This window comes from Scomber scombrus, chromosome 20 (genome assembly GCF_963691925.1).
Source record: "Scomber scombrus chromosome 20, fScoSco1.1, whole genome shotgun sequence".
NCBI lineage: Eukaryota > Metazoa > Chordata > Actinopteri > Scombriformes > Scombridae > Scomber > Scomber scombrus.
Window position 1 is genome coordinate 8,708,449 of NC_084989.1, and position 16,054 is coordinate 8,724,502.

At 41.9% G+C, this 16,054-nt stretch overlaps 1 protein-coding gene across 2 annotated transcripts in view; it reads right to left on the reverse strand.

The window, feature by feature from the left end:
* LOC134001912 (matrix metalloproteinase-16-like) overlaps window positions 1-15,134 on the reverse strand; it is an 82,907-nt gene extending 67,773 nt beyond the window's left edge. For both annotated transcript variants that reach the window (XM_062441093.1, XM_062441092.1), the window contains exon 1: window positions 14,673-15,134. In XM_062441093.1, the coding sequence (XP_062297077.1) occupies window positions 14,673-14,798 (126 nt within the window). In that variant the 5' untranslated portion in view covers window positions 14,799-15,134. The remainder of the gene's footprint in view (window positions 1-14,672) is intronic.
* Window positions 15,135-16,054: the final 920 nt, after the last annotated feature.

Sequence of the window (16,054 nt, forward strand, 5' to 3'; positions counted from 1 at the left end):
AGCCCTTTGACGAGCCTCAGCTGCTTGATAACGAGTTAGAGTGAGGAGATACCTAAAACATGCAGGGCAGTAGCTCTCCAGGAGCAGGGTTGGAGACCACTGCTCTAAAGACTCACCAACTGGTCCAGAATGCAGCTGCACACCTACCGACAAAAACTGGAGAAAGGGATCATATGTCTCCAATTTTAGCTCCCTGTTAAACCCAGACAAGAATTTAAAATCAATCTCCTCACCTACAAGGCCCTTAATGGTCAGGCACAATTATATTTTAAAGAGGTCATTGTACCCTATTAACCTACTAGAACACTGTGTTCCCGGTATGCAGGCTTATTTGTGATTCCTAGAGTCTCTAACAGTAGAATGGGAGGCAGAGTCTTCAACTATCAGGCTCGTCTCCTGTGGAACCATCTTCCAGTTTGAGTCCAGGAGGCCTTCTCCACCTTCTCTACGTTGAAATGTATAACTTTCCTTTTTGATAAAGCTTATGGTTATAGCCAGCCCAAGCTCGCCTTGGACCAGCCCCTAGTTATGGTACTATAGACTTAGACTGTAGGCTGCCATATTGCAATGAGCTCCTCTCTCTCCCTCTCCCTCCGTATGCATTCATGTCTCATTAATGTATGTTACTAACTTGGTATCTTCTCTCTCCTGTAGTTTTGTGCTTTCTCTTCTCCTGTTGCTTCCTACAGGTATTTGTGCCCCCGAGGCTATAAAATCTGGATCTTTGATTGCAGGCCACCTGCTGCCCTTGTGATCCTGCTCAACACCCACTGCCACAATTACTATCATTATTAATAGTATTACCAGAATTATTACGAAACATCTCTTTGTGGAACTTGCAATGTGCTATGCTCTCTTTCCTCTTGCTCACATCCCATCCCCCTTATCTCTCCTCATCCTCCTTCTTTCTCTCTCAACCCAACCGGTTGAGGCAGATGGTCGCCCACCCTGAGTCCAGTTCTGCTTGAGGTTTCTTCCCGTTAAAAAGGAGTTTTTCCTTTCCGTTGTCGCCAAATGCTTGCTCATGGGGGGATGTCGGATCTCTGTAAATAATATTGTAAAGAGTGTGATCTAGACCTGTTGTATATGAAAAGTGCCCTAAGATAACTTCTGTTATGAGTTGGCGCCACAGAAATAAAATTGACTATATTTGACTTGTTTCTTGTCGCTCTCTGCAGTGCTTCAAGTTTCTTTTTCCCACATGTTCTCTCTGTCATATCAATCTCTACTCCCTTTCTTTTTCCTCTTAATGTCTACTTTCCTTTTTCTTCTCCTGTAATCATCTCTGTCCTCTCCCATGTGCCTCCCTCACATCTCCTCTTTGACATAGGAGGTTGTTATTATAACCACATTTGGCTTTGTTCTAACCACTGCCCCGGTGAATTCCCTGGTGCTCTTTGGGGAGAAAGAAGGGAAGAAGAAAGAAAAAAAAAAGATATTGATGAAAAAGTACACCGCTTAGACGTGGCACTGCATATTTAGCCAAACAAAAATCCAAACAGTATGAGGTTGTTTTTCTCCTGCAGTCAAAAAAACATTTCAATTCAACACGAGCATCCGATGGGTTTTGCTCTTCTTTTAAGATGAAGGACACTGTGGAGACTTATTTATACTATTTCCTCTTTGAGAAATGCACCTCTCATACTAAACATACAGCAACTCTCTATTAATTTCAATTCTTTAAGTTTCATTTTACAACAATGTAGCCTGCTGTGTACGTAACATATTTCCAGTGATTCGCATCCACATGGTCACTTTTTCCATGTTTTCAACACTGCACAGAACATAATAAAAAGTGTATATGAATAAAGTAGTTTTTGCCACGAGTATTATGTAAATAAGAAGCTGCAAAGAAAACATGACAGTGAAGAGGCGTTGGCAGTAAGCATTCAGAGAGGCGGTGTGTTGTGTCTGTGCTTGCAGATAATGCCGCCATTATCAGATACAGAGATGTATTAGAGCCATCAGAAGAGAAGAGACAGGTAAACACAAAGCTTAGACTGTTGTTGGGTATGTCTGTCACTCACACAGTGACAGGATATTGGATGGTGTGAGTGTGTGTGTGTGTGTGTGTGTGTGTGTGTGTGTGTGTGTGTGTGTGTGTGTGTGTGTGTGTGTGTGTGTGTGTGTGTGTGTGTGTGTGTGTGTGTGTGTGTGTGTGTGTGTGTGTTAGGTGTCACAGAACAAAATGAGAAAGAGGATATGGAGGGTGTAGCTGTCATACTGGTGCTTAAAATGAATATAGCAGAAAAGAGCAGCCAGTAGTTTAAATGCAACCATCCACAGTGACAGCAAATACAGTCAGCTGAGTCACTGCTACATTTTGTACATTTTGTAAATTAAGCAAAATGTGGCAATTGATACTAAAATAGACGTATTTTTTTCATGGAGATGTGGATATAGAATTACAGATAAGTGTCACACATACTGGGGCTTGATGATTGTAGATGATTATAAGCTTTAAGGAGTACTAAAGCATCTTTAAAGAGCACTTAAAGTTGAGGGACTTGCAAGAGACTAACTTTTTTTATTCCCGATTATGAATCAAGCACCAAAATCTCTATCCTACATTAACCATAATGCAACCAATTCAATTTATGTACCTTTCCTGTTTGTTAAGTATTGAGTTTTTTTTCAAAGCCTTTTTTCTGTTAAACGCCAACTTTGGATAAGTTGTGTTTGATAGTAAATTCTTCTTTAGTTAAGAAAACTCCTACATCAAACCTTTGTGGTCCAGTCGAATATTCTCTACCTCAGCAACTCTGCTCAGGCCAATCGTCTCATTTCATTATCCTCCAAAGATAGAACTTTTGTTACAAACTTTCCTTTCTTTGTGAGTCACACAGAAAACTTCAAACTTCCTCAGTCAAAACAGACACAAAAGCTGCCACTTCAAGAATGAAAATGCACACACTCCAATACATGATTCACAGAGAGGCACAAGGCTCAAGGCTTACATATATTAATACTGCATAAACTTTCAAAGATTGAATCAGAGTCTTTGATCTTTGATTCCATCATCGTGCCAAAGTTTATAGATTATCTCGGGCCCATGCGTTATTAGTATTCTGTGATGTCTTTTGGGAGGAAGAGTGGGGGGAAAAATACATGAGCCTAGAATTATAAGAGAGGAAAGGATCAATGTTGTCATAAAAGTTTTCAAAAGTAGCGGAGCAGATGCTGATGCTGACGGCCGATAATGTTCTCAAAACAAGCAGAACACTGTTTTATTAAAGCCTACAAAGTTGGAGACGGTGGACAACTGATTGTTTGGGTAAATACAGCTTTATTCTGACTTTCAGGACTTTGCTCTATTCATTGTAACACTTGTGACTGGTACGACTTTCTCCAAGTGGTTCACTACTTCCAGGATAGTGACCTTTCCTCTTCTTATAATCCTACGGAGAGCAGAGGAGATCGTAAAGATGCGTTTCGCTGAATCAGGACCCTACTTTTCACAGTCTCTCACTCTCTCACTCTCTGTGGTTATCTCTTTCTGTTTTCTTTCTTTACTCTCCTTCTCTGCTGCTCCCTTCTCTTCTTCATTGATTCGCTCTCTTCCTGATCTATGGTTCCCGGTGTTCTGCCGATGTAAGGATTCTTGAGAGCGGAGAGGCTCCGGCTCGACAGCCTCCTTATTCAATAAGACAGACAATCCTCAGCATCCTCTCTCTGCAAATGGATAACGAGGGAGCTTGTAAGCATAGTCACTGCTGTTCAATAGAGCTGCAATTCGGGCTTCATGTTGGTGTAATAATAATGACACAGAATGGTAACCATGCTTGATGTAGTGCTGCATTATAAGTGGAGCCCATGGTGACACTACTGTAAACAAAGCTCGGGGGAAACTATCAGGGGAACTGAAAATATCACTAAGGAAAAATTATTATTTTGGCCAAAGCATCAGATCATAACAGGGAGGAGGAAAGCTTCATGAATTGTTAATGAGGAGGTATTACAGGCATGTTCACATCTGTAGTTCAGTTTCCCTGATCAAAGCGGGAAAATACACACTTGAGTTTTCATTCTCATCAACACTGAGCTAATAAAGAATAACTGGATGTAAGCATAAAGAAATAGTTTGACATTTTGGAGAAAAACATTTACTTGCATGCTGAATTATGTAAGATACTGTTGTTTTATCTATCCGTCAGATATAAATATTAATCTCTCTTGTCATCAAACTCTCAACAAGAAAATGTATTGGTGTATTTCCCAAAATGTATAGCACAACTGGACTTCACTTGTTATAAATAACAAAAAAAAGGGTCTGCTAGAAACAAAGGAGTTACTGTAGAGGGCATGTTTTATAGCAACGTGAGAAGAAAAACATGTACTTGTCATGACATCAGATAAAAATGTTTCTTGTTTAATGAACCAGAAAACATTTTGGCATTTTTCTTTGATCTGTTCACGCACTCAACCCCCAACTCTGACTATAACCCACACCAGGCTTCTACTGTATCAAAGCAGCCAAGTGTGAACACGTCATAAAACAAACATAATTCTTTCATGGTGCAATCTGATCATTATGTCGTTAAAAAAACCCCGCAATAAGCACTTCCTGAAAGACTAGAGAGCTATAACGAGGTTAAACCTCTCCAGAAATCATCTCGCTCTTGAAAGGGGGGCAGGGGGGGAGATAAGGAGTCCACCGGCTCGCCCTGATGAAGGCTAAAATGTCTGAAATGCATCAGTGCCTATTTTTGGGCTCTCCACACTTGATTTGAGTCCACTTTGAAGTAGAAGTCTCTCATTCTTTGGATGCAGGAAGAGGCCGGCCTCACCTCCTCCTTCTCTACACTTTCAAATAAAGTGCTTTTCCTTTTCACCTTTGTCACACTATGAGAAAAACAGTGTGTGGTAGAAAAATCCAGCTCCTCATACAGTAGCTACTTTTAAAAGGTCACTTGGCTGCATTTACTTTAAATTGAAAACTCTGAAACTAAAGAGTTTAATAACCAAATATAAGACTTTACAGGCATAGAATAGTCTCTAAAAGCAAGACTAAAACCATAAGAATTGTCCGAAACACTTCATATGTCAGGAAAATAACGTGCAAGTTACCGTGTAAGAGAAAGGGCAGAGTGATTCAGAAGCCCTGTCCTCATCCAGATGCCTCACACAGGCACTGAACTGAGGTGAACTCGGTGCGTTCATGTCCTCAGACTACCTCTTAACCAGCCGGCTTGGCCCACTACCTGACGAGCAGAAGGCTGCCTAATTAGCTGATGGGTGCTATCAAAAGGCCAACCTAAGGATTAAGGCGATGGAATCGACTCAATTATGGATGAGGCGTGCCTCAGGAAGCTCAGTCGGCATGGCGATGCGCAGGCAGCGTGCGGCGGCTGTTGATGTCGACGCTTTGTGAGTGATCGTCGGTTGATAGGAGCTCGCTCCCTCAGGTTACAGCCGATGCGCCGCGGATCACATGTGCATTAATTGTTTATGGTGCTATGCGGGCTTGACGGCTGAGCTTTGGTCGGAAGGTGAGGCTGTATTTTTGACATTAAAGTGACTTTAAAAGTGGCTGAAAATTTAATGAGAAGCTATATACAGTATGAAAAAGGAACATAAGGGGGGAAATGAACTCTCAGTGTGCTGTGTCTAAAAAGTAACTACAGCTTTAATACCTTGGAATCAGACTTTTCTTTCAAAAAAAATATTGGAAAACGCTGCCATAGACTGGGCCTCTAAAAAAGAAATAAATAAATAAAACCCTCACTGACCCCGGGGCCTACAATATTAGAGGCAATTAGGCTTAGACTGTTTAGACTGAAGGTTTAAATCGTGCTCGTGATCGGTCCAGGTTTGCCACAGACTGCCAATGAAGGCTCGAGCCAGAAAGTGAAGTGTGTTTACAAGCCTGAGCGACTCAGAGAAGGTTTATAGGCAGAATGGGACAGAGGAGATAAACTGTGCCTGATACTCACCCTGAGCACACATATTTATAGCAGTTTATATATACCTACATAAACTTCCTTACATAATTCAGAAGATCCATCTGTTGGTAGAGGTTTAACCTCTGAGATCATGTTTCACATTAGTTTACAGCAGATCATTTGGTCAACCTGTCAGCCATATGCCACTCTGCACCCTTTCACATGTGACACGTTTGTTATTTTGTTGGATGTGTGAAGCTGCTGCCTTAAACTGCTCGCAAAAGCTGTAAAAAAGGACAATAAAATCCTCAACAAGTTCCTCTGCTGGGGTCCAGTGCCTGTCAGTCCTCTGGTTCTCATTCCAGTCATCTAATCTGGGAACAATTTACACCCAGAGATGCTGAGTGAAAACAATTAGCTCCCTGCTAGGATAGAAATCAGCGCAGAGTTTTGCCCCGAGTCCTTTTATCATACCACAAATAACAGGTTTCATAATTATTACTAACTTAAAAAAGCAGCTGAAGAACAAATCAGACGTCAGAATCACTCCAGCTTTGATATTTATGGAGATTGTTGAGGAAAAGATTTATTGCGGTTTTAAACAAGTATGACAAGTGAGGACATCCAATTTTCATGAGTAAACAGTCGCTGAAAACAGACAACTGAAGAGAGAAGCTGCTTCACTGCATTCAAAGAAGCCTCTCACAGCTGTCTGAGAGGTATCGCCTCAACACGTCCGGCTCATGCGCCGTGTGGCCGCTGGTGACCCGAGCTCTCAGCACAGGTGACCGTGTGGAAACATGATCCCGGCCTCCTGGGAAAAGCCTGCCGCCTCTGACCAGTGACCACCCTGAATAATTCATCGGAAGCACACGGAACCACTGGCGAGTGTGCCAGGGTCGTCAAGGCAACCGCATCCCTTCCTGCCCACACCAGTAACCACAAACCCACACACGTACACACACACATTATTTTAACTGCTGTGGTTGAACTCGGCGCTGTGTTTTCATTTGCATAAAATTCACAAGAGTCAACGGAACTTTTAACTAAACCCAAACTAACCTCTGCAATCTCGCAACCTGATGCAATGTGATTACTGCAGGGGCTGAACAGGGCATTGCTATATATTTAGCCTCTGGCGCCTACACACACACACACAGTCAAAAAATGCTTTATGCATACCATGTTCACCATCTCAGTGGCCCCATTAGGACAAAATGTCACAAAAATGTCACCCAAAAATGTCACAGTCTGATCATCCATACTGATCAGAGCCATGCTGTTTGAGTGGATGCTCTATTGGGAGTTTTCTGACGTATTTTGATGACTAATGATGTCGGAAAGTAGGAAAAATACTGGATTATAAAGTGTGACATCAACTGACGTTTTATAAACTCCCTGTGTAGTTTGTTTCCAATCTTACAAAAAAAAAAACACAAAATCCCCTCCATAAAGCTGATTGATATTCAGGTGCACACTTGTGTTCAATTTGGAATGAACAGTTATCACATATTCAAACATGCTGCTATTATTTATTACATTATTGCAAACCGATTGCAACAGTTGCCTCGCAAAACTATGCAATGTCAAAACAGAAAACTGCACTACACACACACATCCAAATCCCTGCGCGCACACACACACGCGCATTTCTGTCAACAGCTTAATTGACAGCCTTACATGCGATGCCCCATTGGCATCATCTAATGTTGCAGTTGTCAGTCACATTAAAGATTTAACAGCTCAGTAAGCTGTGACCAAAAGATGCAGCTCTGAGACAAAGAGAGAGAAAGATTGTCTGTTGACACACAGAGAGAGAAAGAGAGAGAACAAAACAGGACAATAACAAGTGGCTGCTGAGGGAAATCAGGTGTGTGTGTGTGTGTGTGTGTGTGTGTGTGTGTGTGTGTGTGTGTGTGTGTGTGTGTGTGTGTGTGTGTGTGTGTGTGTGTGTGTGTGTGTGTGTGTGTGTGTGTGTGCGATTATGAATCATTTAAGTCAGTGCGGTTGTTGTGTATTTCTGTAGGATTGGCTGAACAGACTGACACAGACACCCCAGCGCCTCAGAAATCTGCTCTATTATCAAAGCCAACTGACGTCAGGAAAGCTGCGCGAGTGTGTGTGCGTGTGTGTTTTTGTGTACTTGCAATACATACGAGCGCGCAGTGAGAAACAAGGGCGAGAGCACACACGAATATAAATATGCTCATAGATCCACACACACACACACACACACACACACACACACACACACACACACACACACACACACACACACACACACACACACACACACACACACAGAAAGGTAAACTCATACATAAATAGTGCATGTGGGAGGAAAGCGTGGCTGCATGGAAACAACAGCAACAATTTAACATCCAATTTATTATTAAAGATAAGGCTGATGATCATCTAGATTACTTAAATACATGTTGTCGTTCCTGTCTGTCTCATCGGTAGTTTAAAGGAAAAAATGAGGATATTTTCATGTAAATCAATGTCTGGCGTAACAGAAAGGTAATTTAAATAGCAGAAAGATGATAAAAGGTTTTTACTTTTGCTGATCTGAACATTTATTTCTCCATTTATTTCTAAAACTCTTTTGGAAAGGTGATGCATTTTTCGATTTAAGGCTATTTCGTCCAACTGTGTGGAGTAGTTAAGTACCGGTGCTGATAACCACCGTGGCACAGGAAAGAAAAAGAACATCAAACTTCATTAACGGGAAATTCAAGGAAAAACACACCAAAAAGTACAGTGTACGCCGCTTGACTGCCAAGTGATTTCTGGGAAATGCAGCGCCTAAAACAATATGCCACTGAGCCCTCATCACCAAAAATAGCAAATAAGATCTTTCAGGTTATTTTAACACAGTTTTGGGATTGTTGTGCGGTTATATTAAAGACTAAATTTAGTCCAGGCGACGACTCTCTGGATCACAGAAATCGCCCACTTCTTTTCTTTGGTCTGGTGACCGTCAGGACGGGCGGCGGAGCCAAAAAGAGCAGGGGGAGGGGCGATGAAGCCGCTGCCTTCATGCAAATATATGACTGGGAAGACGGACAACTACACACACACACGCAAAGCATGCTGAGTCAATTACTCGGCGTGGCTGCAAGCGAACAGATGTGCAAACAGTGAGCGGGGAGAACAAAAATCCATGGAAGTGATAGAAGCCACAAAACATAGAAAACAGACACACACACACACTCCACACCAGTTGCTTTCCATTATTCAGATGCCACTCAGAGGCCGAGCACTGCCAGCTGGTAACATGATCTGTGACAGGAATGAAAGGCTCTAGCGTTCCCCGCGTGGTGACAACAGCACTAAGTAGTTTGCGTTGGACGGGACGGTGCTCGGTGGAGTGCTGAAAACAGCTACAGTAGTTACAGTGTTAGGTGACGGCTGAAATCTGCACCGTGATACCGATGAGACCAAACTCTTCACACATGGGGGAGAAAAATGGTTTTATTTCCACCTGGCAGCACCTCTACAGCGAATTAACGTCCACACTTTGGTGTTTAATCGGTATAAAAGCCACACTGTAAAAAACAGTTGGTTTGGTTTGTGTGGTTTTTTTAGGAAGTCAATTCACCAAGACAAGAAATTAGAGCTTCAGATTATTCGATTAGTCAATTGACAGAACATTATTTTGATAATCTCAATATATTGATAACCGATTCATCATTTTGAGTCATATTTTTAAGAAAAACATGCTAAGAATCTCAGTTTCCTGCTTCTTACATGTGAATATTCTGGTTTCTTTATTCCTTCATGATAGTACACTGAATATCTTTACATTGTGGACTGTTGGTTGGGAAGAAAAAAGACATTTCCTTGGGCTTTAGGAAACACTAATCAACGTTTTTTTCCCCATTTTCTGACTAATCAGTTAAAGAAAATAATTGACGGACTAATCAATAATGAAAGTAATCATTAATCCCCACAACTTTTAAAGCCTGTGGTTTTTGGATGGCAACCAAAGTCTAACAGTTGTTCCTTTCGCTTTAAATCTGTCTAACACATTTCATGGAAATCTGCTCATAGATTTGTGAGGCAACGGCGCTGACGGACAAGTAGACAGAGAGAAAAAGATCAAATCCTTGGTGGAGTTAATAATTACAACCGACAGCCGACGGAGCGGAGCCAAACCAGCTTTTATTAATTCATTCATCCATCTGAGACAAGATGTGTTAACAGATGGGAGAACACCGGAGCGACTTTGCGCTCCTCTTTGTTGTGCAGCAGATTATCTCTGACTAAGCAACTTCGCTTTTGTCTCCGGCAAGCGCACAGCGGCATGATTCAAACACTTAATGTGACTCAGAGGGAAAGCGATGCACCTGATGCCTCTGCTGTGAAATACGGAGTGTGACCGAGGAACGGAGACGCTCATAAAGCTTTGGCGCCTCCACGTTGTTGTTGTTGTTGTTGTCACGTTCCTGGAAAAAGTAACTATGGTGAGGGGGGTGGGGGGAATAAATAAATAAATAAAATAAATCACCCATGTGTCAAAATATCTCAAATGCCAACAGAAATAAAACAAGGTGAGAGACTACAGAGCACAGACACACGAGGGATACGATGAGGACTTTATGTAACCAACACAGATGGAAACAAACCCATGTGAGATGAATCCTGTATTAGATAAATCATATATTATGTAATATATAGACAATATATTCCTGTATCAGCAATTTCTTAAAATGTACATATCAGTCACATGCACCTGCACTCAAAGCTTAAACTATTCATTCTGGGGCAGCATCAATCCAATGCTAAATGTGATTCTGTATCCACCATTTTTACAGAAGCCCTGTTCACGCCTGGTATTAAGATGCATCCTGGGTGATTCGATCACAGGTGGAAGGCTCTGAGTATAGGTGTGAATGTACCCAAGATGCACTGGGGATGCACAGATGATGCACTAAGGTCTGATTACATTCAGAGGTGGTCTGGGCTGCATGTGCTCAGTGTGGCTGGTGAGTATGAAGTTACAAGCCAAGTTCCTGTGTCTTTCTTGCTACCTCCACATTAAAGTGAAGCAGTTTAGCCCTGAAGTTAGCAACGACGGGGTTAGTCTAACCTGACCAGGCTCACTTAAGGTGGACTGACCTTTAAGGTGAAGCATGTATTCTCATTTTAGTGACAATCTCAGCCAATCATAATGGAGAAATGCTGAGTCTCTGCTGACTTTTACTCTCCTCTCACCACATTTGGTCTTCACAAACAGAAGCGGTGTATGTTTATATGCATGGGAAGTGAGACGCATCACAAGTCTGATCACAAGTGGTCACTCGAGATGTATGTGACGTATGTTGTAAACAAGGCCAGTATGAGAGGAACACACACTGTAGCTGCACACTGTTCTGGGTGCCTGTGTGTGTTTGTGAGAAAACTCTTACGCAATACCAAGTGAAATTTCATCCTAGCTGACACCGTCGCACACAGACAAGAAAAAGAGATTAAAAAACCATTATCTCTCTTTTAATTACTCTGTTACATAAAAAACTAATGATAAAAATAACTCAAGTTAGCTCAGCTGCTTGCATAGCCCTCCTACAGTAACCATCCTTTCACAGAAAACATTCATCAACGGCTGACACAATGTCACCGGTTTTTCACTCACAATCAATATAGATTAAAACAAGAAATAAAACTCAGGAGGAGATAGATGACATTAACATGTGGCTGTGCTGTTGTTAAAGACATTGTCTCATTTGCAGTGAAAAGGACTTTTTCAGGGAAGACAGTCAGGTAAACAAAAGCTGAAGAGCTTTCAGAAACATTTCAGAAGTGAGCACAGACTGGCAGATCCATAGTGCTGAAGTGAGCTTTTACAAGTTAGTATTAATTACCGTTTTATCACTCAGCCGCAGGCTGTACTTTCTGTAAAACTGCAATCCAAAGAAGAAAAAAAGAAAGAAAGGAGAAACATTGTTGAAGAACAGTGGCGATACAGTAAATCCTGCCATGAAGTCAAAGCCAGGAAGTCGACTCTAAAGCTGCCATCCAGGAGGGTAAACTTCTCTAAAAGACCGCAGTCTGGTCAGCAATTACAGGGCAGCTTCTGGATGACCTCCCACATCAAACCACACCTGTTATTTGGAGAAAAAGACTCATCTTACTCTTCATTATTAACCTCCATAACCTGTGGACACACAGCCATAACAAGTCCAGTAAGCAGCTCCTGCGATCGCCACACTGAACAAACTTTCCCCAGCAGCAGCACACAGAGACGTCAGTCATGCTTCCAGCGGCTGAACACTGCCGTCCAAGAGCAGCATACTTCTGGACGGGGCTTTTGAATTGGGACAGATACATAGTGTAAGACACGTGTTAGGCTGCAGCTTAGCCCTACTTAACTGCACCTTTGGGTCAAATAAAGTTTTTTTTTTTTGTATTCTATTGCACCAAATTTTATAACTCTTTCTTTGCTCACTGAATGTGCAGTCTTTTCTCCAGAGATGTCCTATTTGACATCTCTTGTTGAAAGCGGCTCCGTCTCGCTTCTCTTTAAAGACGACTCGTTGTTCAAACCTATAAAAGTCCCCCTCTCTACTCTTAAGTGTTTTTTTCCGCAGCTGGATGTTTGAGTTTGTTTTCACATCCATCAGCTGACGGAGGAAAAGTTTCTCTGTGCTCACGTTAAACCTGAATTTAGGGCGTGAACCTCGGAGCAGGATTTGTGACATCACAACTAGTTAGGAGCCAATCGTGGACCAAAATATCAGTCACAGTCAGTCCAACAGACTCCAAACCTTCTCTCACATCTCAGATACCTTGAACAATGATGATGGCTCACTTAGGCGCCGTAAATGGCTCGCATTACAACGTAAAGGTCGATACTTTTCAAAGCTGCGGCTCACATCAGGAAACAGAAAACACAACGACAATAAACTGAAAACACATCTCGTTAATGAAAAAGGTCTCATGTCTCCCGTGGTTTCGCCCGTAGGCCTATAAGGGCGCATCTCAGACATTTTAAAAGTCAAAGCACTTGGCCGCCACAGAACAAATTACATAACAACAACAACAGCAACAACTCTTGAGATCACTAAATTACAAGCTCGCACAGAACAGGCGGGATCATGACAACGTTCACATGTGCAGTGTAACAAAAGAGAAGCGTGGGAAAGAAATTAGAGAGGAAAGAGCTGACAGAGGATAAAAACATACAACTGGAGGCGGAAGATGTGGGAGAAAGAAATCTTAAAATAAATACTAAAATAATATGATGAGGATGATGATACCAGCCATAAGCACTCATTAAGTTTTATTTATATAGTTAACTCTATCTCATAACAAAGAACAAGGCTTATTGTAAAGCATGGGATCTGACATCTGATTGGCCCAGAGAAGGAAAAAAAACTGTTTTAGTCATTTTAAGAGAATTTACGCAGCCCACAGTGTGCATTAAGACACATCTGCTGAGTGGAGAGGGAAAAAAAGAACAACCCTCTCTTTACATCTCTCTAACCGTCTTCCTCTTTCTGTCATGTGAGCTTGGACATTTTTTAAACGAATAACCTGTAGCATCTGGACTGAATCTGCTGCCTGCCTCTCCAAAGGGAACGGTGCGGCATGCCAAGCTTGCAAATCATGTGGATATGTGGATGTAGGACTTGAATGACTGTCAGTAGACATGCCAGGATGTTCCTGTGTGGTGTCTGTGTGTGTGCAGCCAAGTGTGAGAGACAGCGAGGAGGGGTTTTGTGTGTTTGTGTGTGTGTGTGTGTGTGTGTGTGTGTGTGTGTGTGTGTGTGTGTGTGTGTGTGTGTGTGTGTGTGTGTGTGTGTGTGTGTGTGCGGGGCTCGTTGTAACACTTTATGATATGCTCATACATTCAACTCTGGCTAAATAAAGAAGGATGTAAAAAAAGACAGATAAAAACTCAGATTTCACTCAAAAGGAGGCAAGATTGTGTTGGCAGAAAGGCAGAAAAAAGACAAAAATACATAAATACCATTTTTTTTTTAAGAAGCTGATTGTGTGTTTAAGTTTATTGGTGTAACACTTGTAGCCTGAAGGCTTTTAACCATCTATTAAAGTTGCAGATCGGGTTTAAATCTCATCTAGCTGTCCACATCGGCCTCTGTGTGGGTTTTTTAAACAGATATGACCCTTTTGAGCATGGGCTGCTTTTGATTTCATGACAATCTAAAGTGGAGGTTCTCATGTGCTGTCTAAAACATTTCAAGTCACAGACCCCTGAAAACACAAACATCTGGCCACTCTGAGTATCTGCCCCACTGACTACTTTGGGAGAAGATTTTTGTTATTGTTAACTCAGAATTGAATTGCATTGGGTATGGTGTGTTTATGTAAGGAGATAATATGTACAGAGTGAAAGTCAGTCTTATAGCCAATATTGTCTTTAGGGCATTTTTTCTGCACTGAAATTGACTCTCCTCTCTTTGCTTGGTGAGACTTCTCACTCCATACTTTGAGTAAAACATAAACAAGCACATAAAGGTAAAAAAAAAGATTATAATCATGGAATACAGTTTCAATCCAGAATATTTGTCTTTTTTTTTCCTTGAAAGAAACTAAAAGTGGAGAGGGGGATAGGATGGGACGACAGCCCAGCTGGTCATCTCACAAAGAGCCTGATTGTTGTTGAAACAGAGGATGAACACGGGCTGCAATGAGCCTCGGACAGACTGCTTGTGAAATAAGACAATAAAAAAGGGAGATATTTCAAACTGAGAGGAGGGAAAGCGTGACTCTTGCTCCTATATTGAAATCTCGTGATGTCAACAAATAAACAGTCCCGCTTCTTACCTCCACACTGAACGGCTGCTCCTCTCCGTTCACGGCACATAAAATCCACAGCAACAACTGCAAACATAACGTCCCCATACAGCTGCTGGTAAGACATCTCCTACTGCGGAGCGCCAGTAAAACCATAGTGAACCCCGCTTGTGGTCGCTTTCTGTCTCTGCTCAGTTGTATTTACAATCGATACAAACAAACGGACACCGGGAATTAATCCTAGACGTTTAGCGGCAACATTGCTGAAGCCTCGGTGTCTCTCGGTGCTTGCAGAGGAGAGGGGAGAAGGGAGAAGGAGCTGATTCGTCGCCGCTGTTTCAGCTGGAGGTTATCCCCCCGGGGAAAGAGTCGCTGTTAACGCCTGTCAGCAGCCTCCCGGTCCCGCTGTCCCCGGGTGAGTCCTCCAGTACATCGGCCGTTGTTCCAAGCGGACACGTCCAGCCCGTTTTCTGCAGCGCGCGGCATAGCTGCCCGTTTTCAATCGTGTTTCCCACCGAATGCGCATGCGCGTACTGCCAGGCTCGCCCCCATCCCGCTCCTCATCCACATCCACATCCTCCTATAAAAACAAAACAGTCCGTCTGACAGTTTGTGTGTGTGCTGAGTTGTTTCTCTGAAGCTTACGGATTATTACAGGCAATACATCATCATATAATATAATTCTTCATATTAACAAACATGTTTTATAATATTTTACCTCTGTAACTCAGCACCAACTTCTGCCTATAACTTCAAATATACACACAAAAAGCCTCTGTATCCCACTTTTCAGTCATATTGTAACATCAGCAGTTATGTGAAATTATGATACAACAAGTGCGTTAAGCCTCAATCACATAGCCTAAGAAAAAGGGCATGCAGGGCAAATGTAGTTAATGACCCATATCAGGGCAAAGGCAAAATGTAGCTGAGGCATTGCGTTTATACAGCTTTATTTAAATATACTTATATTTTTCCTGGCATACATGTTTCAGTGAGATGCTTTAGAAAGTTGTATGAGAGCACTTTAAAAGGGGGAAAAATGTTTTATGTTTATATGTTTTTAATTTAGCAGGACAAAAAAGAATGCTGTAAACTGTCTCTTTGTGTTGGGTCATTTACTGTATTTATGTTATAGATCCTTCAAATCCACTAGAGGGCGATAAAAGGCTCAGTGCTCAATTCAAACACAACCATAACCCTCAGTGTAATAAACTGTAGGTGAGTAATCCTACCCAGAAGTGCCTTTTGTGTCTAAGCATGTCTTTCCAGTACAGCAGTGATGATGATGATGGTGATGATGATAATGCCATCAAGGCTGTCATACTATAAAGTGACTTCAAGGTGTTCTCAAGGTTTAAAGATTCTGCTTTTACAGGCAAAGATTTCTTCAAGGTCTCTTTTTTTGTCAC